Source organism: Lipophrys pholis (assembly GCF_963383615.2).
Source record: "Lipophrys pholis genome assembly, chromosome: 1".
Classification (NCBI taxonomy): Eukaryota; Metazoa; Chordata; class Actinopteri; order Blenniiformes; family Blenniidae; genus Lipophrys; species Lipophrys pholis.
This window is the reverse complement of record NC_137635.1, coordinates 12,247,514-12,269,354: the sequence shown is the minus strand read 5'-3', so window position 1 is coordinate 12,269,354 and position 21,841 is coordinate 12,247,514. Positions and strand designations below refer to the sequence as shown.

General features: G+C 45.5%; 1 protein-coding gene across 1 annotated transcript; it reads right to left on the bottom strand.

Moving 5' to 3' along the window:
* Nucleotides 1–573: 573 nt before the first annotated feature.
* On the bottom strand, nt 574–21,743 carry hs3st3b1b (heparan sulfate (glucosamine) 3-O-sulfotransferase 3B1b). Its single transcript, XM_080476419.1, has 2 exons — nt 20,896–21,743; nt 574–2,421 (listed from the first exon to the last, which is right to left on the bottom strand). Exons 1-2 carry the CDS (start codon nt 21,438–21,440, stop codon nt 1,803–1,805), a joined length of 1,164 nt encoding a protein of 387 aa, XP_080332545.1. The 5' UTR covers nt 21,441–21,743; the 3' UTR covers nt 574–1,802.
* Nucleotides 21,744–21,841: the final 98 nt, after the last annotated feature.

Sequence of the window (21,841 nt, the reverse complement as noted above, 5' to 3'; positions counted from 1 at the left end):
AACCATTGGTTTGAGGCTGAACCACACAGCTGTTCTCAACAAAAAGAAAAAAGAGGTGAATTATCCATCATGTCTTTGAGTGACAGGAGCAGGCTGACTGTGTTGGATTGATAGCTTGAAGAGGCACATTTCCGTAACTTGCAAAAGGACAGAAAGATAATCAGACTGAACTTTTCACTTAGTGGCAATCTGACCTTCAACATTGATTTGAGGGATGTTTTGTGTGAGGATAGGTTGTGTACATTCAGTCGAAATCACACCAAACCCTTCTCCGAATGCTAAGACTCCCTTTCAATATGCCTGCGTTTTCTCAAACGGCCGCCGCACTTAGCATGCATAGCTTAGCGTAGCACGGCGTAGCATCGACGCCGCCCCGTGCCCTGATAGTGGCGTGCCACCCGCTGCAAAGACATCACATCAAAGTTCGCCCTCTTGCATATCAAGAATTCAAGTAGAAAGACAAAAAAAAAACTACGACGCAATGCAAAACAAACAGAGATTCTAAGCTGTGTGAAACATGATATCAACCCAAGTTTTTTTTTTTTTTTTTTTTATTCTTTTTTTTTTATTTGGCAACGAGTAGAAAGTTAAGATCTGCTGTGGAGAGGTGAGGACGGGTGAATAAGGCATAAAGTATATAGGCCATGGTCGATGGCACATGAGGTTTTGGTGACGACGCTGGAGAGTCGACGGTGAAACCCTGCCTGAGGCGATTCACACACACACACAAAAAAAAACTTTACTGAAGATTTGATGTATTTAGTCTGGTCCACTTTGTGTTTGAAAAGCGCCCGCTCACCGAGGTTTGTCATCTTTCCCATCTTTCCCCTTGATTTCTGCCAAACGTGCCTCTGCTACCTCCCGCGGCGAAAAGGAAAGCCACGCGCTCCCACCGAAGCCAATCCAGCAAATTTGATTGGGACTTTGCGTGACCTTTGAACTGAGGGGACAGCCTGGCTCCGAGCCAGCGCTGCTTCTAATGGGGAGTTACAAAGTGGAGGCTCCATCGATCCGCCAGTTACCTTTACCCCATCAGCATAATGTTAACATGGGCCCTTCACGTGGTCCGGGATGGGATTTAACGTTTGATGGATAGGTCGTTCATTAGGCCGGGCAGCGGGAGCACCGAGAACGAAAGGGCAGCTGGATACTATAAGCATGAGTGACACAATGAGTATCAATTAGGCCTATTGATCTACCTGTTATTGAGTGGAATGGGACGCAAGGCCTGCTACTGAGGCGTACGCCAGCGCAGGGTAAAAACCTCTAACAGGAAGTGAAACACCTAATAAAAGAATCACACTCAGAAAGGGTTTAAAGAGGATGAAAGTGAAGCTGTGATGCATATATAATTGGGGATGCATATGGTTAGGGTGTTTCCCCGCTTCTCTGTGAGCACGCCGTACCCGTAATATGGTGCATTGACATATCTTCCCCCCAGTTTTCACTTCAATCGCCGCTGATTATCTGTAATATGAAGCACCAAAAAAGAAAGCATCCACTGAGTTTACAGGAACCACGAGAGGAGCAAGAGAATTAAACTAAAATGAGGAATGTTAAAAAAAAAAAAAAAAAAAGTGGGTCAGATGTTATGTACAAATATGGTTAGGCAGCTTAGTGAATTAATTGCTTAGAAATAAAAATAAATTATTATAAAATAGATTTCTGTACATTTTACATATATATAGCAATATCTCCACATCTTGCCATTGAATTACAGAGGGGAAAAAAAAAATTACTTCTCAACAACAAAACTTGACAGAAAGAAAACAAAAACAAAACAAGTCTCATGTTTTTTCACATCAGTCCCAACCAAAGTTATGTCCAGTCATCTGGTAGAACTTCATGTTGAACGGCCGGTAGAAGTCCCGTAGCCTCTGCACCACTTCAGGGTCGATGTTTGGATGGGTTCGTCCTTTGGTTTTCCCCAAGCAGTGGGGCTTGCTGCTTCCTTCCGCTTTCTTGAGGCACGGGAATCCCTTGGTCTGGTTGAAGTAGAAATGTTTGTCCGTGATGATCCTCTTGAGCCCCAGGAAGTCCTGCACGCGGCCCAGCTCACCGGCCGGGTCGCTGATCAGACGCTCGCCGCTCACAAACAGGATCTGGTCCATGGGGAAGTACTGCAGCCAGTTGTCCAGGTGCTTGGCGTAGATGCCGATCTGGATGGCGCTCCACGAGGTGTCGATGAGCCCCGTAGTCCTGTTTTTGAAGGTGAGGCTCTCAAAGGAGGGAATGTCGGGCTTCTTGGACAGCGTCTGTGTGTAGTCCGAGATGGCTCTGGTGACCGGGTCCCTCACCACCACGATCAGCTTGGTGTCCCGAGACATGGCCGAGATCCTGGCCGGAGCCTCCCGGGTCACGAAGTAGCTGGGGGTTTTCTCCATCGTGATCTGGCCCTCCAGGGTCTTCGGCATCAGCTCCCTAAAGAACGCACAAAAAGAAGGTTAGAAGAAGGGTAAGGCCGAGGAAGTGTTGCATAATGTAATCAAGTTGATGGAGTGTACCGTGCTCCGCAATCAATGACTCACTGAGCCTGTTTAGCCTTATTATAGGGCTTGAAAACCTATTAGTGTAGGCAGCTCTCCAGCATCAACAAGCTCACTCACTCACAAGATATCTCACTTCTGACAAAAAGCAGAAAAGCCTTATTGACGGCATAATCAAACATGGTGAAACGTTTACAGGAATTCCTAAACATGGCCGACCTGCAATTATCCAAGTTGCAAAGATTAAGAGCTGTGTTTTCTCACTCCTGCACACACTTAAACTCGCTGCGTTGCTATTTTTAATCTTTTTTTTCCTTCATTGCATCAGGCTTATATGTTTTTGCTTAAAATCAACTCGGTGTGTGAATCCCATTATTTTCCCCCGAGCCTGCGTTTCCTCAATGTCCCAAAGTGGTCCGCCTCAATCGGAATCCACCCTCCTCTTTTTTTGCACAACTGGAGCAAAAATTAAAAAAAATATACCCTCGATGCCTTGCTGACTCAGGCGTAGTCGTGCCACGCCGCCCCGCCCCCAATCAGCCACTCAAAGCATTAAAAAATGCAACAGCGCTGAAAGATGATAAGGCTTATTGCAGAAAGTAAATCTGTTTTTTGTTGGGGTTGTTTTTACCAGAGTGGGTTTGGTTTTGGGTGAAGGCTGGTTGATGGGCCTTATACAGATACGTTACATGCAGACATATAATCAACGGGGACCTGAGAACAACTGGTTGTGAAGGAAAAGCGAGTGCACTCTGTTCTCTCGGCGTTGGGTTTCACTATCGGTGGCCAACCGCAGGATCTAGATTATGGTGGAGGCGATAAGAACACTTTGACTGACATTGGGATGTGGATCACCTTTCCTGGTCTGTATCCTTGATCCGGAATAAAACAGCCTGTGTTGAGTACCATATGGACAGAATAATAGGTTTCTCCGCCTTGCTTGGTGGATTACAGACAGTTCCCCTGAAACTCAGGCCCCATTTGTATGACAAGGAGCCGCTGAAAACACCGCTTTTTTTTTTAAAAATAGTGAATCTTTTCTGAAACGCGACGCATGTGCGAGTCCATATTGTCCAGGGACTTTTTATAGAGTCATCATGAAAACAATCCAACCAGGTCTGTCCATACGAATATCGATGTACTCCCATTGTTAATGTTTATTGCGTGGTGTTGTCTGCATGCGTGTGTGTGTGTGTGTGTGTGTGTGTGTGGTTTCATTACAAAACCAAACAGCACCAACTAGTGGCCCAAAATGAAAACTACATCATTTTTCAGCATCTCTGTCATTGCCGCATAACTGCAAAACATTTCTGAAATGAAAATGCAAAAACGTTGGTTTTTTTTCACATGAAAGATTGTGGTGTAAACATTTTAAATCAAAGAAAGACACCAACAGTAATCACCCAGGTCAAAACGACAATTGCCGATACGAACACCCAAACAAAACAGGCAATTATTCTGCTTAACCCTTTGAAACTGAGCCTGGAATCGAACATAATGCTCGAGCTTCCAATTGGGAGGCGGGGCAAGTTTTTCAAGGGCTGAGCATTCAAGAAAAACAAAACAACAGCAAAGATAACTGATGATCTATCAGGGTGTGCACACTCTCCCGGATAAGATCCCCCTTGTGCCTCAAAGCTCACCTTTGTTGTTGAGGCTTGAGCACTGATACACCCATTGTGTAGGACAAGACGACAGTCCCGGATCCCATTCACGTGCCTTGTAATCCTACCCAGGATGCTCACACACTGATAAAGGTGAGAGACAAGGAAACTACAATGCCGAACACATTCGGTACACTCAGAAGTCCGTCATGCTCAATTCCTCCCCAGAGCTCCTGCTTCTCCTCAGAAATATACTCTAAAAGCTGGAATCTAGTTCATGTCCATCTACCTCATGGGTAATTCATGCAACATCCGCTCTCCATCAATGCACATATTTATTTTTTTTGTGCGTGTGTGTGTGTGTGTGCATGCAAGGATTTCTCGACAAAGAGAGAGGCGGTCGGGAGGGAAAAGATAAAATGCCCAGGGTAATGTCAGGTAACCTATAAAATGCCTCATGCAAATAGTGTTGGCAGATTTGTGTAATCCTAATGCAGTGCCAGTGATCTAATTATGATAATATCATCTTGATTGGTGACACATCAGAGGGAGAAGGCAGGGCTGCTTCCAAAAGCTCATTAATAGCCCATTGAAATCAAAACAGATAGTGCATGTGGATTTACGCAACAGCATGACAGACCCAGAAAACTGCCTCTGCAGATCTAAATGCAGACGCCATACGAGCATTCACGAATACCGGGAAAACCTCATAGTGCTTGTACAGCACCTCATGGATGTCTTGGAGGGATAAAAACCCAAACATGCTTGACTTAAACTGCGCGCTATTCGTCACTCCCTCGATGCACAATGGCGATACTGCCTGCAAGCTTTTTTGTCATTCCTTGTGCTAACATACAAAAAGAGTCTGGAGCCAAACAGAAGAGGCAAATGGCTCCCCATCTAATCCGATTTCAACATGACAATGCGGCACGGAGATGGGGAGGAGGCCTGAGTTACAATGTGCATAGTGATAGATTATGCTGATCCAAGCCAAGAGAATCCTTGGAAGGAGAAAACACATCAAGTGCTGTGGGAGGGGGGGGGGGGTTGAAGGAGCGTAAGACAAGGGGGACGGTCAAGAAGTGGAGGGGAAAACCCGTGAAAGGCAGCGAATCCACGAGAAGAGGCCCCCTCGCTAATAAAAAATCTCCACCTCTGACTTTGCCCACTCACTTGCAAACTCTTGGGAAGGGGAGAAAAGACGGGGGAATTTTAGTGGGACAAGTAGCTCTTGGGAGAAACAATGCCTATTATGCTCTTTTTTTGATTTATGAGGTGCCGCTTTTAAAGATCCCGTCAGCAAACGGGCAATTCTGTGACACTGGGCTCCTCTTTTTTCCTGCTTTTCTTTGAAAGTGAGCCATTGTCCCCGAGCGGAGGGCCGAGCGGGGCAGTGGTCAGGGCACCGGGGGCGAGGTTGGGGGCAGGGTAGAGAGGAGGAGGAGGAGGAGGAGGAGGAGAGCGTGGGTGTTGAGCGGGGGCCGAGTGGAGCACTTCTCCATCCTCCTCGGCCTGAAGTGAGAGAAGCCTTTTGGAGAGCCCTTGAGTGGAGCGTGTGCCAAAACTGCCGTCGCAAACATCAGCCTGTCCCCTCCGCCTCCAGAACAATCGCTCCGCACACACTCCACAGGAAACAACAATACTGTAAACTTGACCCCAAAAAAAACACTGCCTTCTTGTTTGCGAGCACTTTCAAATGATCTATGTGTGCTTCATCCCCCCCCCCCCCCTCCCCTCCTCCCCCTTCTGCGCCTCTCTTCACCTTTTGTCCGCTGAGAATATCTCAGAGTTGAAAGGCATGCCAAAAACAGTGATAAGACAGAAAGCAGAAGCCCTTGTCACATGACGGCATCAAACGGGAGCCGGCGGAGTGGCCCTTTGGCCCGCGTTTTAAAGAGCCCCCATCCCACCGGAGCCAGGCTGCAGACAGGAAAAGGGTTATTTCTGTCTGATGCTGCTTGCCTCCCTCCTGTCATTTTTGATTTGATGATAACGGGCTGCCACAGAGCCGTCTGTGTCACAGCATCGCTGACAAAATGATTAGTTTGCTCATAGACAAAAGGGAGTTCCAAAAAAAAACACCAAAAAAAGCTATTTGGTGTGCGTGTCGATTTTATATCGGATACAAAAGGTTTTCAATTGTGTCACATGTCTGCATGTCGGAAGCATTTGAATCTCAAATGGAGGTCGGGGTATTTGAATACAGGCAAATCACCGGGCACTTTGTATCCACCGGTGAGCGGAGGGTGTGGCTGTGACTCTTTGGGGCATTTAAAGCTGAAGGAGCCTGGTTTCTATGGAAAAGAGACACACGGGAGGTAACAGCATAGTCGATTGTTATGGCATTGACTGTCAACAATAAAAACTACCAAGTCCCAGGAGAGGATGGACTCGTTTTTACCATCTATCTACTCGGGCATGTGCAGAAGAACTATACACTCCGCCCATGCACATGAGTAATGTTTCTGAAAAGTTGCATATTCCCCCGTTTCCCAGAGACAGCGTTGGAGCATATTCAAAAAGTTGTGTTTTGTTCCAATTCCATAGAGATGGAATCAGAGCATTTATCAAAAAGTTGTGTTTTCAGCCGTCTACACGGCTTTTTGAAAAAAGTTGCAGTTTTCAGAACGTTTTCAGTGGCTTCGTGCACCATTGTTGTTTAAACAAACACCCAAAATGATACAAAAGTTCTCAGTTTCCTTTTGAAAATGTTGAAATTGACTGAATAAATCAGACATAGGAAACCGAACCTAACTCTAACGTTCAAAAAGACAACAATTTGCCGTATTCCACTCAAGCATGCGGCAAAGCCTGAAAATTATTCACGTCAAAGACAATTTCCACTTCTATTCTCCACCCTAATCGCTTTTCCACCGACCTACGAGGTTCACTCGACCCTGTGCTACCGGAGCTCGGGCTCTGATTACCAAAGTGACACTTCAGAAGTGAGACAGAGGAAACGAGGGAAGGAGCGGTGAAAGACTTCCTTTCTTCTCCAAAGGCCTCTTTACTTGAAGGCCATCGGTGAAGCATTTTCAGGAAACACAAAGAAACATCTCTCTCTCTCCCTTATTAGATGATAAGAATCTGGAGAGCCACTTTGTTCGCTCACAGTCGAATGTGTTCGACCGATTAAACGCTGCCGACAACAAGCAGCACAGTGTGAAAAGGTGGGAATTTTGGCCCACGGGCCTTATGTTTGACACCGCTGATCTACACTACACTGTACTGGGATTGAAGGTTTGCCTGTTGAAATCCCACTGCAGGTTCCTGCTGTGGCTCCCTGAGCATGACCTTTGAACCCCCCACAGCAGCTCCATGGGTGCAACACCGTGACGGCCCAGAATGTGTTAATGAATAGGAAAGGTTCACTTTCCCAAGGGGATTAATACACTTTCTCAAAATATTCATCCTTTATATTTTACTATAAAAATAATTAGAAGCAAAATGTTATTCACCCACATGCACACACACACACACACACACACACAAACAGCACTTTGGCTCCGGCCGGGGGAAGGCGTGCACACTGGACTCTGAATATTTCCAAAGTACTATTTAAGCCCGTACAGAAGCCAAGCGTTTTGAAATATACTGCCGAGTGCCTGAAGTCTGACATTACGTTTGACCGCAGAGCATGGCTTTGGCTGTAAATTAAAAGAATAAAAGGAGATGGTTTATGGCGCAGGCGGCAGGGAGAGGAGCTTCATCTGGTCTCTCCGGAGCAGTCCGAGTGGGGGCCAGGTATTACTGTGTGTGGCCTCTTGCACCATCCCGACACTTCATTTCCTGGCTGAGAAGAAGCAGAGATTCCTGCTCGTGATGGACATTTTGCAGGAGCAGCTTTCTGAAGGGAGTCTCTGTGTCGCTCCATTAATCTGTCTGTGTGATGACTTTCAGTGCAGATCAGAAATATTCAAACCCCGGGAGTAACTCGAGGAGCGGTGATGAACTCTAAGGTCCTTCAGTAGCAGCGTTTAAGAAAAGTTGCGTTTTCTTCCCCCGTTTCCATGGAGACGGAGTGGGAACGTTTTCCAAAAAACGTTTTTCCCTCGTGTGCATGCACGGTCGCAGCGTCAACAGGAAGACGTTTTCCAGCAACTTTGGGTTTCGCCCGTTGACACGTCAGTGTTTTAAAAATGTCCCACTTTGGTAACAGTTTCCAAAAAAGGTTGCGTCTTCAGTGACTCCGAGCCCTGTCGTTATGTAAACGTACACCAAAAAAACCCGAAATGTTGCGTTTCCACTTGAAACCGTGGCTGTGTGAACACGCCCCGAGTGATGCTGCAGCTTCACTGAATAATGGTGTCAACTGGAAACCTCGGGAAGGTGGCCCGAGTGAAAGCCCCTCCGAATCATCTGCCCACTAAAAGGATTAATAATGCAGGCTGGCCTAGTATCACTCGCTCAGACCGGGATGATGGGGCATATCACGCTGCCCGAAGGAGGACAGCTAAATGGCTCCTCCAGATTACCCAGAAGGCTGCTGTCACTATAAATGGAGCCGCCGCAGACTGTTTGTACTCCCGTCTTTGACTAAATGGACGTCAAACATAAGGCCCGTGGCCCAAAACCGGCCAACAAGAAGCGCCAATCCCAAACCACCGAGAAAATCGTCAACATCTAAAAGAAAACCGATCTTTCAACAAATGTTTTAAGCCTAATAGACATAACCCACTGAGACTCGAGCTGACATATGGAGTTTGTAAAAACATGCTTAATGCACCGGCTATTGGAGAAGGTTTTTGAACATTTCTCTGTATTTTGAACAAGAAGGAATCATTAAAATTGGCTTTATTTAGAGATACTAGTAATTTACTGTAATATTTGCTGAAATATTGACATTTTCACCATGTATACTCTGCCTCACAGCAAAGGACAACCTTTAAAATGTAACTTTTTAGAGCTTATTCTTGCCCTATTTTACCAGGATGTATGTGGCCCCTGAACTAAAATGTGTTTGACTCCCGTGCTACTGATAATTATTTATCATCATTTTTGATCAATAAGGTCAGCGACTATCGTTTCTAAAGAGCTTTTCCAATCATTTGAGCAACAAAGTGGAAAAAAAAAACAAAACCATCATTACGATTGAAAAATTTGCCAAGCTCTTTATCAAGTGGGAAAATGTTGGAAGACTTCCCAACCAGGCCCAAGGTCAGAGCATAATGAATCCGTTTTTTAATCTTTCCCACTGTGAAACCTCCTGCCTGTAAACTGCTCGCGGCTTGTCCTGCCTCCTGCTTCCGTGACTCTTTGACACCTCCAACTCTGCCGCCGGAGCCGGACCCTCGATCCGGTGCTGATGAATGCAGCTCTCAGACCCTGAACTCCAGCCTGGGAATCTACTGACCCCGCGAGTAAACAAATCTGTGAACCCGACCGACGCAACCCGTCCATCCATCATCGTACGCCGAGATCAGGGAGTCACGCTCCACCAGAGAGGAGAGTTTTCTCCTTCGCGTCCCGAGCCTTTCTGCTTCACCAGAGTGGATCATTGTTTTGTTTTGGGGGTTTTTTTCCTCAAAGATTGTGAATAAAAGATTGAGCGCGAATAACAGAGACGATGTGAATCAACAAAGACAGGGAGAGTCGTGGAAGGGAAGCCGGGTCTCGCGGTTGCCGACCATCCAGATTGGTCTTGGGCTCGTTTCCAGACGGGTTTTGGAGGCAACATCAGACACCGGCGACGCAGAATAAATAAATAGAGAAGTAACCGCCATATATAATGTCATAGACGACATGTCAAGACTGTTACAGTACATCCTGAAAATACTCTGGCTGAGACATTCCTCCTCCGATACCATCGTGGTCGTCTTCTCATGTGCAGCACCGTGCCGCACGAATTTTTCAATTTTATAGGCAACTTTTTTCTTTTTTTTTTTTTCTCTCCCCCATTCGGAAAATCTGTTTTTAAGTGTATTTGTTGCTGTTCGGCACCTTCGGAAAAACAACGCAGGAATGTGAGGATTTTTTTTCTCTCTTTTTTCTTCAGGCCTGGAACCACAAACGGCCTGTGGCCATAGACGGCTGCCTGGAATTACAGAGTGTTAATAACCCTGCAGCGAAGCGGGCGAGCGAGCGAGCCCACCATGTGGCATAAATAAAACAGAGGAGTTGGTGAAAAGCAACGGTGGAGAGCGGAAAGCAGCTACACCTCCTCCTCTCCTCTCATGAATGTGCAACAGCATGAATTCACATGCTCTTTATCCGTCGCTGGATGCTGGAAAATAAATATATATATATATATTTTTTTATTTTTTTTTAACCCAATGCTTTAATAAAGATGTCTTAATCCTTTATCGAGCATCTCTTGGTGATTGCGTCGAAGGTGATAGTAAGAAAAGGTTTCGCTTTTCTTAAAGTAGCATAAACGCCATTGGAGTAGGACAAGATTTGCTAATTGAAAGTGGCCAAACATGAGGCCCGTGGGCCAAAATCGGCCTGCAAGAGGCTCCAATCCGGTCAAACCACCAAGAAAATTCCAAAAGATTTCAAAGAGAACACATTTCTTAAGAGTAGTGGACATATCACGACACTGAGACGGGAGCTGAGATATCATGTCATGAAAGTGAGCAAACTAGCGTTAGCCTCAGAGGCATGTTGTCAGGGTGAGTTTGTGAAAACACCCATAATGCAACAGTCATAAATGGTTGTCTGTAACTGTAATTTGTGTCATTAAAACTGACTTAATGTTGAAATTATAGTGATTTTTGGAACCGGTTGTTCAGATTTGGAAACCTATTGACTTTTCCATCAGGTATACTCTGCACCACGACAAAGAAAGATTTCAAATTTAAAGGGTTTTTTGTGGCACTATTTTTCCGGTCCGGACCCACTCAAGGTATTGGTCTTCAAGTGACCCCTGAACTAACATGTCGTATTCATAATTACTGTATCCGATTGATGCATTTAATAACTTCAAAAGATTGAAAGTAATATCGCTTTCATATATCCAAGAACTGCAAGTGGCACCATGTTTTTTTCTTACTTTGTTGTATATTGTATCAGGCAGTCCCATTTAAAAAATGGTCAAATATATTTGGTTTTGCTGAATTATACACACCTTTAGATTGGATTAATGGTATCTAATCGAAACTTTATACTGATTTTAAGGTATTGCAGTAGAAATATTCTTATCCTAGAATAACGTGCTGATCTTCAAAAACATTTTCGGGTTCAAAATGTCAGTTAAATGCAGTTAAATGCAGGGTTAACACGACATCTCACACACATGTCGAGTGTTGTTAATCCTCGGTAATCAATGTGTTTGCCGAGTGTGTTTGCTGAAGGTGTTAGCCTGAAGCGAGCCACACATTCCTCCACTCCGTCAGTATCGGAGGAGAAACCGACTGACAGCTCGGACGAAATAAACCTCCGAAGCGTGAAAGGATTGGGGGGGGGGGGGGGGGGGGGGGGGGGACTCAACAAGACAACAATGAAGAGCTGCAGGTGGAGACTGAGTGTGTGAGTGTGAGTTTGTGTGTGTGTGTGTGTGTGTGTGTGTGTTGTGTGCAGAATCAGCCATTCTGACTGATATCCTGACACTTGACATGCACCAAGAGGCACATGACTCCTTGATCTAGCAACAGCAGAGATGAATAAAAGATGAAACAGACTCCAGAAGAACATACATGCCACCACCCCCCACTCCCCAGACACACACACACACACACACACACAGTCACACACAGTCACACACACACGCATTCAGGCAGACGGAGGGAGGCAGCCAGCGAGCTGCTTTGCATCCTGTTTGAGTTGGCTGTCATCCGTAACTGCCTGCACACCTTTCTTGGAGACAGGTGAACTACAAAGTGCGCCTGCCCGAACGAGGGGATTTCCTCACCGCCGAGTGTCACTCACGGAGCAGAAAACCATCTCCCTGCGTGTCGGGGCTATCATTTTGTCTGCGTTACCCACGCTGCAGCTGTTCTGGCAGGTTAATGGTTTATGAATTCCTGCGCGCGGCCCGCCTCGCCAGCAAACATGTAATTAGCTATATTGAGTGACGAAAGCACCCGTCGCGAAGATTAGCCCGCTCCTCCCGGCGATGGAAACAGTGCTTGAGGAAATCCTTCTCTTTTCTGTGGATATGAGCCAAAAAGGAGTTTCCCCAAACATCTCCAAGCACCATCAAGATAAAAACAGAGATATTATACTTTATAAAACCCCGATTTAGTCACGTTGAGGTGCAATGTGCTCAGTAACTGCTTGATGTTGTAGTTATACTCATTCAGTCCACAAAACTATGAATATTGCATTGGGGAGGTGGTCGGGGCGGATGGTGGCCGTGTAAATCGCTCACTGGTTGGGCTGGGTGGTGGATTACGTCTTCTTCTGGTCTACACTTCCACCACTTCAGCTGAAATATTTCAATATCAACATGTGCAACTGACATATCACAAAAGATTATACTGCCCTTACGCACCGGTTTTCACAGAAACGGCAGAAATGCTGAAAACAGTGTCGTTGGTATGTCGGGATGCCAATGGCTGCTGTCGGTCCTTTTTTGTAATAAAACCACACGCGTTTGCAGAAACCAATCCACTCTAAACATTCACAAAGGGAGAACACGGACATTCTAGCGGACAGACGACCAAGTTGGATTGTCATTACGGCGACGGTCGACCATAAAACTAACAAGTCCCAGGAGAATATGGAGGAAACATTGTTCTTATTGTCCATCTACTGAGCATGTGCAGAAGAACTATTTACTCCAGATGTGCCGCACATGTGCAGTAGTAGCATTTCAGAAAAGTTGCATTTTTACCCGTTTGACGTAAAGGCAAAGTGTGAACGAGGAAGTTCCACCTTGGTAGCCGTTTTCAAAGTTGTCAGTGGCTCGGAGCACCGTCATAAAAAATGCACATCCAAAACGCATTGGAAGTTTTTCTATTTTTACTTGAAATCACATTTCCACACTCTGTGTGCTCATGCCTGCATGTATTTGTCCAATCAGATCTTACCACAATATTCAACAACCTGATATCGAGCAGTCTGAGTCATGACACAACAAATGGCGAAATGAACTTTCCCGTTTAAACTCCGATCTTTACAAACTACCACAATGCAGTGACCCACGGCCTTTTGGATGCCCTGTTTGTATCAGAGGAGGAGCTGAAGCCTCCTCAGACACAGAGAGCAGTTAAAGAGGAGAGAAGAAATCTACCCGCCGTCCAAAATAATTGGCAGCGAGTGGAGTTTGGCCGGTCGGTCTCGGAGTGGAGCTGAAGTGTCCTCACACCTCTTATGAGGGAGCCGGCAGCACTCTGGGACTAACATCTAAATGGAGTGAGTGAGTAGTGTCGAAGCAGCCGCCGTGGAAAAGAGACAACTCAGGGCTCCTAATGAGCTCTGCTCTTTTACTGCCAGCCTGATGGAAACCTCAGGAGACCTTTGTCACTTTCTTTCTCCGTCTTTCCTCCTGTGTGTGTGTGTGTCTGTGTGTGCGTGTGCATGTGTGTGCGTGTTCCTCGTTCCCAGAGGCAAACACACTCTCTAACACCCTAATGGCTACCTCTGGGATTTAATACCTGGGACAAGTGAAGCTTCACAGGTTCACCGTCATCAGTTTTCTCCTCGTCCTCCAACTCCTCCGCCAAGACTTTTTTTTCTTCTCTTTGGGCAGCGACGGTCTGTCTAACTAACTAACTAACTAACTAACTAAACTAACTAACCCACCCTAACAAAACCGTAAGAACCCGACAGTATTTGTTTCACCCCCCCCCCCCCCCCGGCCTCCCGGGGAAACTCTTTAAACAGCCAAAGAATGTTTATTTAGCAGCCATGAATGACCATTAAGCCTGGAGGGAGGATGTCTGGTTATGTTCTGACATCTTTAACAACAACCAAATTATCACCTCATTAAATCAGGACTAATTCACACGTCGCACAGAGGGAGGGTTTGTAAACTGGAGGAGGAAAAGAAGCCGCGTCGAGGGAGTAAACATGCGCCATTACAACTGTGGAGCATCTCGCCGTTGCTTTTTTCAAGTGCAAGTTCACTGCTAAAGATGATCAACATAATATTTTTAACTGGAATGTATAGAGTTCAGTCAGGTTGTTAGTTTAAAAAAAAAAAAAAAAAAAAAAAGTAAGAAAATGATTTACCTCTCATTCAAAACAGTGATGAACCGCTTCATCAATCAGTCAACTTACTTCAAAAAAAGGCATTGTGTATCGACAAGTATTGAATTGTTTTGTTGTTGGGGTTTTGTATATTTTTACGATGAATAAAATAGTAAACTGAATAAAGTGAGAGAAAAAAAAATCATCTTTAATTTGGTGCTTGAGCACATTTCTGAACCTGTGACACTTTTAATTGAGTTGAATCGGTGCTTTCAATTTCACCAAAGTTAAACTAATTTCTGCACTTTTACTGAATACTAGAGATGCACCGATCCACCGAGCTACATGTAGAACAGAAAAGCCGGACTCTGAGCCGCTGAAAACGCAACTTTTAGAAAACCACTCTAAAAGTATAACTTTTTAAAAACTACCAGAATCTGTCTACGCAAGAAAAAAATGCTACTTTTTTAAAAAATTCACTGCTACTGGTCATGTGCACCGCCGCCGTAGGAAGTAGTTCTTCTGCACATGCTCAGTAGACAATAAGAACAACGTTTCAAACAAAAACGATGTGCTTTCACTTGAAACGGCGTGTAAACGGAGCCTCAGAGGAAACACGGAAACTCCACACAGAAATATCCTGGCTGTATTTTACATCACTCATGTTTGACAGACGCTTCCCAGCAGAAAGTAGAAGGTTTGTGGTTTCTGCGGCGGCCATATTGCCTCCACTGCGGTGTGCTGAGTGGACACCAACTGGAGGAAGTACGTGAGGCCGGGCGCCACAGCACGGCGCCGCCACTCCCCTCTCCACAGGTCTTTTCCTTCCACTATTTAACGCTTGTAATTCGGGGATGAAAGCCGCCTTTTCTCTCCAGTGGGCCACGGCGGCTTAGGCAGCGGGGAGCGAGGGCCTCCGTCCCTCCACGCCGACCAAAGACTTCTTCTGGGACGGGGCTGGTCAGTCAGGCCTGCAGCAGGACTGAACGAAACCATGCGTGACATGTGACACTATTGTTACGCTTCAGCCGCGCAAGTGCACAGCTGGAGGAAGGACAAAGGCCTTTCTGCGCGGGATTTAAGGGCTATGTTGGAGGGAGGAACCGAGAGGGGAAAACACGGCGCCATTAGCAAAGAGTTCCCCTCATTTGGGAACTGGAGGTGGAAGTTTAGCCAACACAGCGGCACAGTTTCAAACTGCTGTGGCGTCTGAGCAGCGGATGGGAACCTGCTGTCAGCTGTACGGTTGGCTGGCCGGGCGCCGCGTCCCCGAGGAGCTGTGGACTTCCAGGAATCAGGAAACAATTGACACGGCCAAAATATCTAATCATCAAACCCGCCACTGTCTTCAACACAGTGAGAACAGGAGAAGAGCTTCTCCACCTTTAACTTCTCACCGCTTCTTGTTGAGGAATCGTCCTTGTTTATCGCCCTTTAAGAGGTTTAAAGAAAAAAAACAAAAAAACAATGACTTTTTATTTCATGAACAGGCCGAAACATCCCCAGTGGAGCTTGTAGCTTCCTGCAGCTTTCTGGAACTCTGCAGATGGTCAGCACGCAGAGCCTGTCAACAAGCGGACATGGGTCTGACCCCAGCCAAAGGCCCTTAGCCCATCTCCACACATTACCTCCAATCAAGCCTGACCGATCAATACCAGCCCATCCCAGCGGAGCCGGGCCGTGACCGTATTTGTGCAGGCTGCCCGTTTCCACCGAAGATTATTTCTGGTTTCACAGCTGAGCCTGTCACAGCCACGCCGTGTGCAATTGTTGAATAACCCCTCTGCGCCCGCTGGCTTTCCACAAAACATCCCGTGTATGCAAACATCAGCGTTAGGTGTCTTGATGCCTTTCACCGCCGCTCTATAGAGCCAGGTGGCCTCTGGCCATTAGGAGGAAGGAAGGAGGGAAGGAGGGAGGGCCAGGTCAGTGGCAACAGAGAGCAAACGGGTCACCTACGTGGAAATAGGAGCGCCCCTGTGGCGAGCAGATAAAAGGACGTGCAGCCATCCAGAACTGTCCCCGACATGGACGGGAGCTGCAGACTGACTCAGCCTCCACAAACCAGCAGTGGGGGAGGCGGGAGATAACGGACACTTCCACAAGCAGCCCCACGCCCGATAGCGCCACAAAGGGACAAGTGGCGTATTGTTGAGGGGTTGCACCGGGGCCACGTTTACACAAGTGAAAAGTCAAAACTTTTGAAGCATTTTGGGGTCCGGTTACATCACTACGGTGGCCGGAGCCACTGAAAACGCAACTTTATGAAACCGTCTGAGACGCTGCTACTGCTCATGTGCGCCACAGTCATAGTTGTTCTGCACATGCTCAGTAGACGGACAATAACAACAATGTTTCGTTCAGAGTGTCATGACTCCCAGTCCATATTCTCCTGGACTTGGTAGTTTTATAGTTGACAGTCATCTGTCCATACAGATGTCTGTCTTCTCCCAGTGTTAGTGTTTATAGCGAATTATTCTCTGTGTGTGTGGTTTCATTACAAAAAACAAACAACAGCACCCACTAGTGGCCCAACATGAAAACTGCATCGTTTTCAAAACATTGCTGTGTAAACGAAAAAGTAAAAGCGATGCGTTTTCACCTAAAACTATCTTCTACTGAGTTTTTTTCAATCCCAACCACCTTTCAACAAAGCCAATCTTGCATTACACACCACGTTGCATCGAGTTATACTGTTAAGCCATGAGATCTGAACGTTATACGACACACGAGTTCATGAGAATCCACAAATAGAAGCAAATGTTTCATGTGTAAGTACGCAGATGAACAAAATCCAAACGCTTACACTACTACAGACTTCAGCGCAATAGTGAAACACAGAAGCCATGCCAGCACACACCCATAAACTCTCCCGTGTGTGTGTGTGTGTGTGTAGCCCGGACTCCGAGGGAGGAGCAGCAGAGTCAACACGGCCCGGACCGACAGCGAGCTGAGACCAGAGCCCGCGACACGACAGCAAAACCGCAGCACAGTAATTACATATCAAAGCCCCTTCAGAGCCAATCGGGCTAAACGGAATATGAAGAGAGAAACACGCACCACAGAGTGACGGGACGAGACCAGGGCCACAGTCAACAAGAGTTAGGAGTAAATAAAAAATCACTCGGGGGGGGGGGGGGGGGGGGGGCCTTGCACACTACTTCAGACTAGTCACTCAATGTTTAGCCAGACGGGGAGGAAAACCGGGAAGATTTGGGTGAATTTGAACTCTGAGAAAACTTCTACAAAGTTTCAAGAAAGACAAAATGTGAAATGTTACATTTTCCCTCTATGAATTCAAACTGCAATCCTCGTTTTTGAATATGATTATCTATTCATCTAACCAAATTAGTACAAACATACAGAGCTCTATACATGCGATTGTTTTGTTTGGAACAAATTATATCCTGGATTAGAAATCCAGGCAAATTACAGCAGGTGCAAATAAACAACATCCAATCCTCCTTTCATTTTAACTCGGAACGGGTTAAAAACTATTACAAACAACAGGTCGTCTGGAAAAACTGGACAGTTTGAGGGATGATTCTTGTATTTGTAAGAAAATTTTAATTCTATTTTTAAACAAATTATGACAAATATTTGGACATGAGCTCCCCATGAGCCATTTGGTCCTTGTCTTAGTAAATTGTCCAAATATGAAAGCAACTGAAGTAAGGAAACTCAGACAAAGAATATAGAAATCGAGGAATATGTCATCCTAACGTAAAAGCCAACACACATTCAAATAAGAACAACTGGTAAAAGAAAAAATTGGAGGAAATTGACTGTAAAGGACAATATGGGATTAAACTTGTCTTTTAGGCTGGTATGACATGAAGGTATATCTCAAGTGGCTTTGGTTCATTAGTTTTAGGTTTAAATGTGAAAAAAAAAGGGTTTTCTAATAAAGATTTACAGGAAGAATTATACAAAATATCAATAGTCTAAAAACAGGATTTGTTGCAGGACATTAATATCTAGTAGGATATAATATGAGAAAGCTTAAAGGCATCCATTCATTAGGTGTATTTTTAAACTATACGTGCCACTTTTAAAAAGCTTTTAAGATGTAAAAAATGGAATTTGGTGTTTGTTTTTTTTTTAGATATTAAAATGTGACTAAGCTGAAAGAAAGAAAAAAAAAAAAGTGAGTTTTGAAACACACGAGTTGAACTTCTGCGATTATTACGTGTGCAAACACCAGGCACATGATCAGCGCTGCATAGTTCTCATTGCTATCAGATAATAACATTTAAACACTCTCGACCTAAAACAGGTGCAAAAGGAAAATCCTGACTGTTCACATCCAGTCACACCGGCCCTTTCTGTGTTGTGTGCGTGTGTGTGCGTGTGTGTGTGTGTGTGTGTGTGTGTGTGTGTGTGTGTGTGTGTGTTCCTTGGAGCCGGTTCATGCATGACCTCACTGTGAAAATGTGTACCTCCTGATACGAGGACCCCTCGGTCAAAAGCGTGAATCATGCGTTTGTCTTAGGCACAAATAAAAACTGTCAAACTACATCGCAAATCCACCCAAAAAAAAAAAGAAAAAAAAAAAAGAACCCCACACTTGTTATCGCCGCCTCCTTTCACTTTGAAAACTTTCTCTCTCCCTCTCTCTCTCTCCCTCTCTCCCTCTCTCTGCGTCGCTTCCCGGTTCCTTTCTCCCTTTCTGCTCGCTCTATGGCCGCTTTTAGTTGGTGGAATTCCAGCTCTAAATGTGTGCGTGTTGGGGTGGGGTGGGGTTGGGGGGCGGGGGTCGCAGGGCCGATTGTGCATATGCATAAAGGACAAACAACAAGAGATGAGTTACACAACAGACACACAAACACACCACTGTCTGTCACGTCTGAAGTCCAAAGAACAAATTTCAGTACAAGTTCTCCTAAGAATCAGCCCTTCTCGTCCCTCGTGGGGAGGAGAAAAGTCGGATTTCTTCTCTCTGAGCTGTGGATCTCCACGAAGCAGCTGGTGGGCAAAGTTTCTCATGAGAAATTTCAACTGGTTCCCCAGTCTCAGTAAACTTCCATCACAGAAATTTTTTTTTATTTTTCGCAAAAAACCACGGCTGTTTACAAAATCCCGCCGAAGCATAAAATTACTCAAATTACAAGCATTATCCAGACTTTTACAATGGCAGAAGGAGAAAAAAAAAAAAAAAAAAAAAAACCCTCCTCGGACAAACAGCTTCCAGTTGGTTGTCTTCACAGGCCATCACAAAACATCCCCAGGCTTGAAAAACGACTTTTTTCCCCTCCACAGTTGGAAATGCAGGAGGTGAAAGTCAACCGTTCCTTCAGTTCAGGATGCAGTAAATCAAAAAAATTTGGCCAAATAAAATAAGCTGGTTGTCTGTATTTTTACAGCTGCCAACACTTTATCCAATCAGTTGGGACATTAGTGACCCTGTTCCTTCAAATATGAGAATATACTTTAGAATTAATCATGAAAATGTGGATTTTATGGAAGTTTTTGTAGACGTTTCTAAAAAAATGTAATAAAAAAGGAAACTGCCAACACACCAGTCAATGTATTGATTTGTGCAGAAGCAATTTATCAAGCACAGTTCAACCCGGATTTTTCCTGCAAACATGGAAGAAACTCCCTGAAAGACTTTAAATTGATGGATTGTGTGCACAACTAAAAGCTGCTTAAATGGGAAGTTTCTACCTCAGGAGTACAGTCATTAAGCTCTGCAGTCCTTCAGCTTGTTACACCAACACTTTGTGATGTAAATGTGAAGGGATAAAGTGATTCTGTTGGCCTCTTGAGACCTTCATCGAGTTGGGGTTTTGTTCTTTTGTCTTGGAGATCGCTTTTCCTTTGCAACCTGGGCTATGAGGGCCTGCGGAGCCCATTGACCAAAGTCTTAAACCTTAAATCTGCTGCAGGATTAAAAAAAAAATAATAATAAAGATATAAAAAATCCACCAGCTTTTAGTCTCAGATCAGCTCTCACAATTTAGATTTTTTTTATTTTTTTGTATAATTCAAACATGGATCGTATCAAAACCCCAAAATCCACTTCTTATCAAATTACGCATGAAGCTCGGATCGGAGTTTAAACCAGATCGGAAGCGACTAGAATGCATCCATGAAGGCAAAAATGAATGAGCTAGAATTCAGTCCAAAGAGAAAAAGGAGAAAATGTGTCAAAATGCCGTTCAAGCCAGAGTAAGTTGACAGACAGGCGGTGCAGCTTGCAGTGTTGCGCTCTCTCCAACAGAGATCACTGCGCATCGCAGAAACGCGCAGCCAGCCTCCCCGAAGAGCCAAATCCCTCAAAAGTAAATTACACAGATAAAAATCAAGCCTCAAAATGAACACTTAATTAAAAAGAAGAAATCCGTGCGCGCATAAAATAGAACAAAGGTCACAGACAAGCAGCTCTCGCTTATCATTTACGTTTAAAGAAATTACATTAAATTGGAGGAAAAAAACAACAACGTGTGTTATAGTTAAAATGTGATATGAAGCGTTTATGAGGTCCGAATTGGAGTCAATTAGAGAGTAATTACATTACTGGAATGTAGAAAATAAAAGCACTTGAAGGAAAATGGAAGAAATACGCGTTTGGATTAATTCGTTTTTTTAAATAGTTGTTGCTTTACGCACTGATTCTACTTTTATTTATGTCACTATATATTTGAAAGTAGATGAATAAAACCTTCCAAATGCTGTTCCTCCTGTATTGTATTTATCATTTAAAGTAAAAAAGGAGTTTTGTGTTTTTTTACCTGTACCACTCCAGGCCGTTGTCGTAGTTGCGGTCGAAGAAGTGCGGCTCCGCGCCCACGGCCCTGATGTCCGGATGCACCCGGAGGAACTCCAGCAGAGCCCGGGTGCCTCCTTTCTTCACCCCGATGATGATCGCCTGCGGCAGCTTCTTGCTCCCGGAGCCGTTGGAGAAGCTGGACATGGCGCTGGGCTCCGGGGCTCGCTCCCAGTCCGCGTCCGGCTCGTTAGTGAGCAGCAGGTCTCTGGACGCGCCGGTCCTGATGGAAGGCTCCTCGTAGTCGCTCTCAATATCCTCCCAGGGCTGCGGCTTGGCCAGCAGTCTGGACACCAGACCGTCTCCCCTGCCGCCCTCTCCCGTCCTGGAACCGGCGTCCCGGCCCCGGTGACTCTCCGCCACCACACTTGGCACCGTGGAGCAGTAGCCCACGCAGGAGTAGAGCATGTAGACCCACAGCAGGAACATGATGCTGAGCAGGACGAGCTTCTTCTTCACGGGGCTGGACCAGAAGGCATACAGGCTGTGGCACACCGGGCTATATTCCATAAGCCTTTCGGGTGACGCTCATGTCCCAGCGGCGCATATCGCCTAACTCACCCTCTTTGGCACCTTCTGCAATCCACGCAAAATTACGCACATGCTCCCCTTCAAACTGCGCGCACCGCACCGGCAAAAAGAAAATAAAAAAATCAAGCCAAACCTAAGCCAAATCTGATTGTAAATACGAGCATATCCAGGGATGAGAAGGCAGAGAGGGATTTGCAGTCATAATTGGTCAATTCTTTGAGAACTAGTGAGCTGCGTGAGGCGCACCGCCGCGCTCCAGCAGCTTCATCTCACGTTTGTTTCAGCTCCCGCAGGAGCTCCGGACCTTATACAGACACATGGCAGAGACTGACAGTCGCGGCAGCCAATCAGCCGCTCGGGAGGCGAACCTGCAGCCGCGT

Excerpts from the sequence above, each read along its gene's own strand:
- hs3st3b1b (XM_080476419.1), bottom strand. The coding sequence starts at position 21,440 with ATGGAATATAGCCCGGTGTGCCACAGCCTGTATGCCTTCTGGTCCAGC. Across the intron at positions 2,422-20,895 it reads AACGGCCTGGAGTGGTACAG|GGAGCTGATGCCGAAGACCC; the intron begins GTAAAAAAACAC and ends TGCGTTCTTTAG.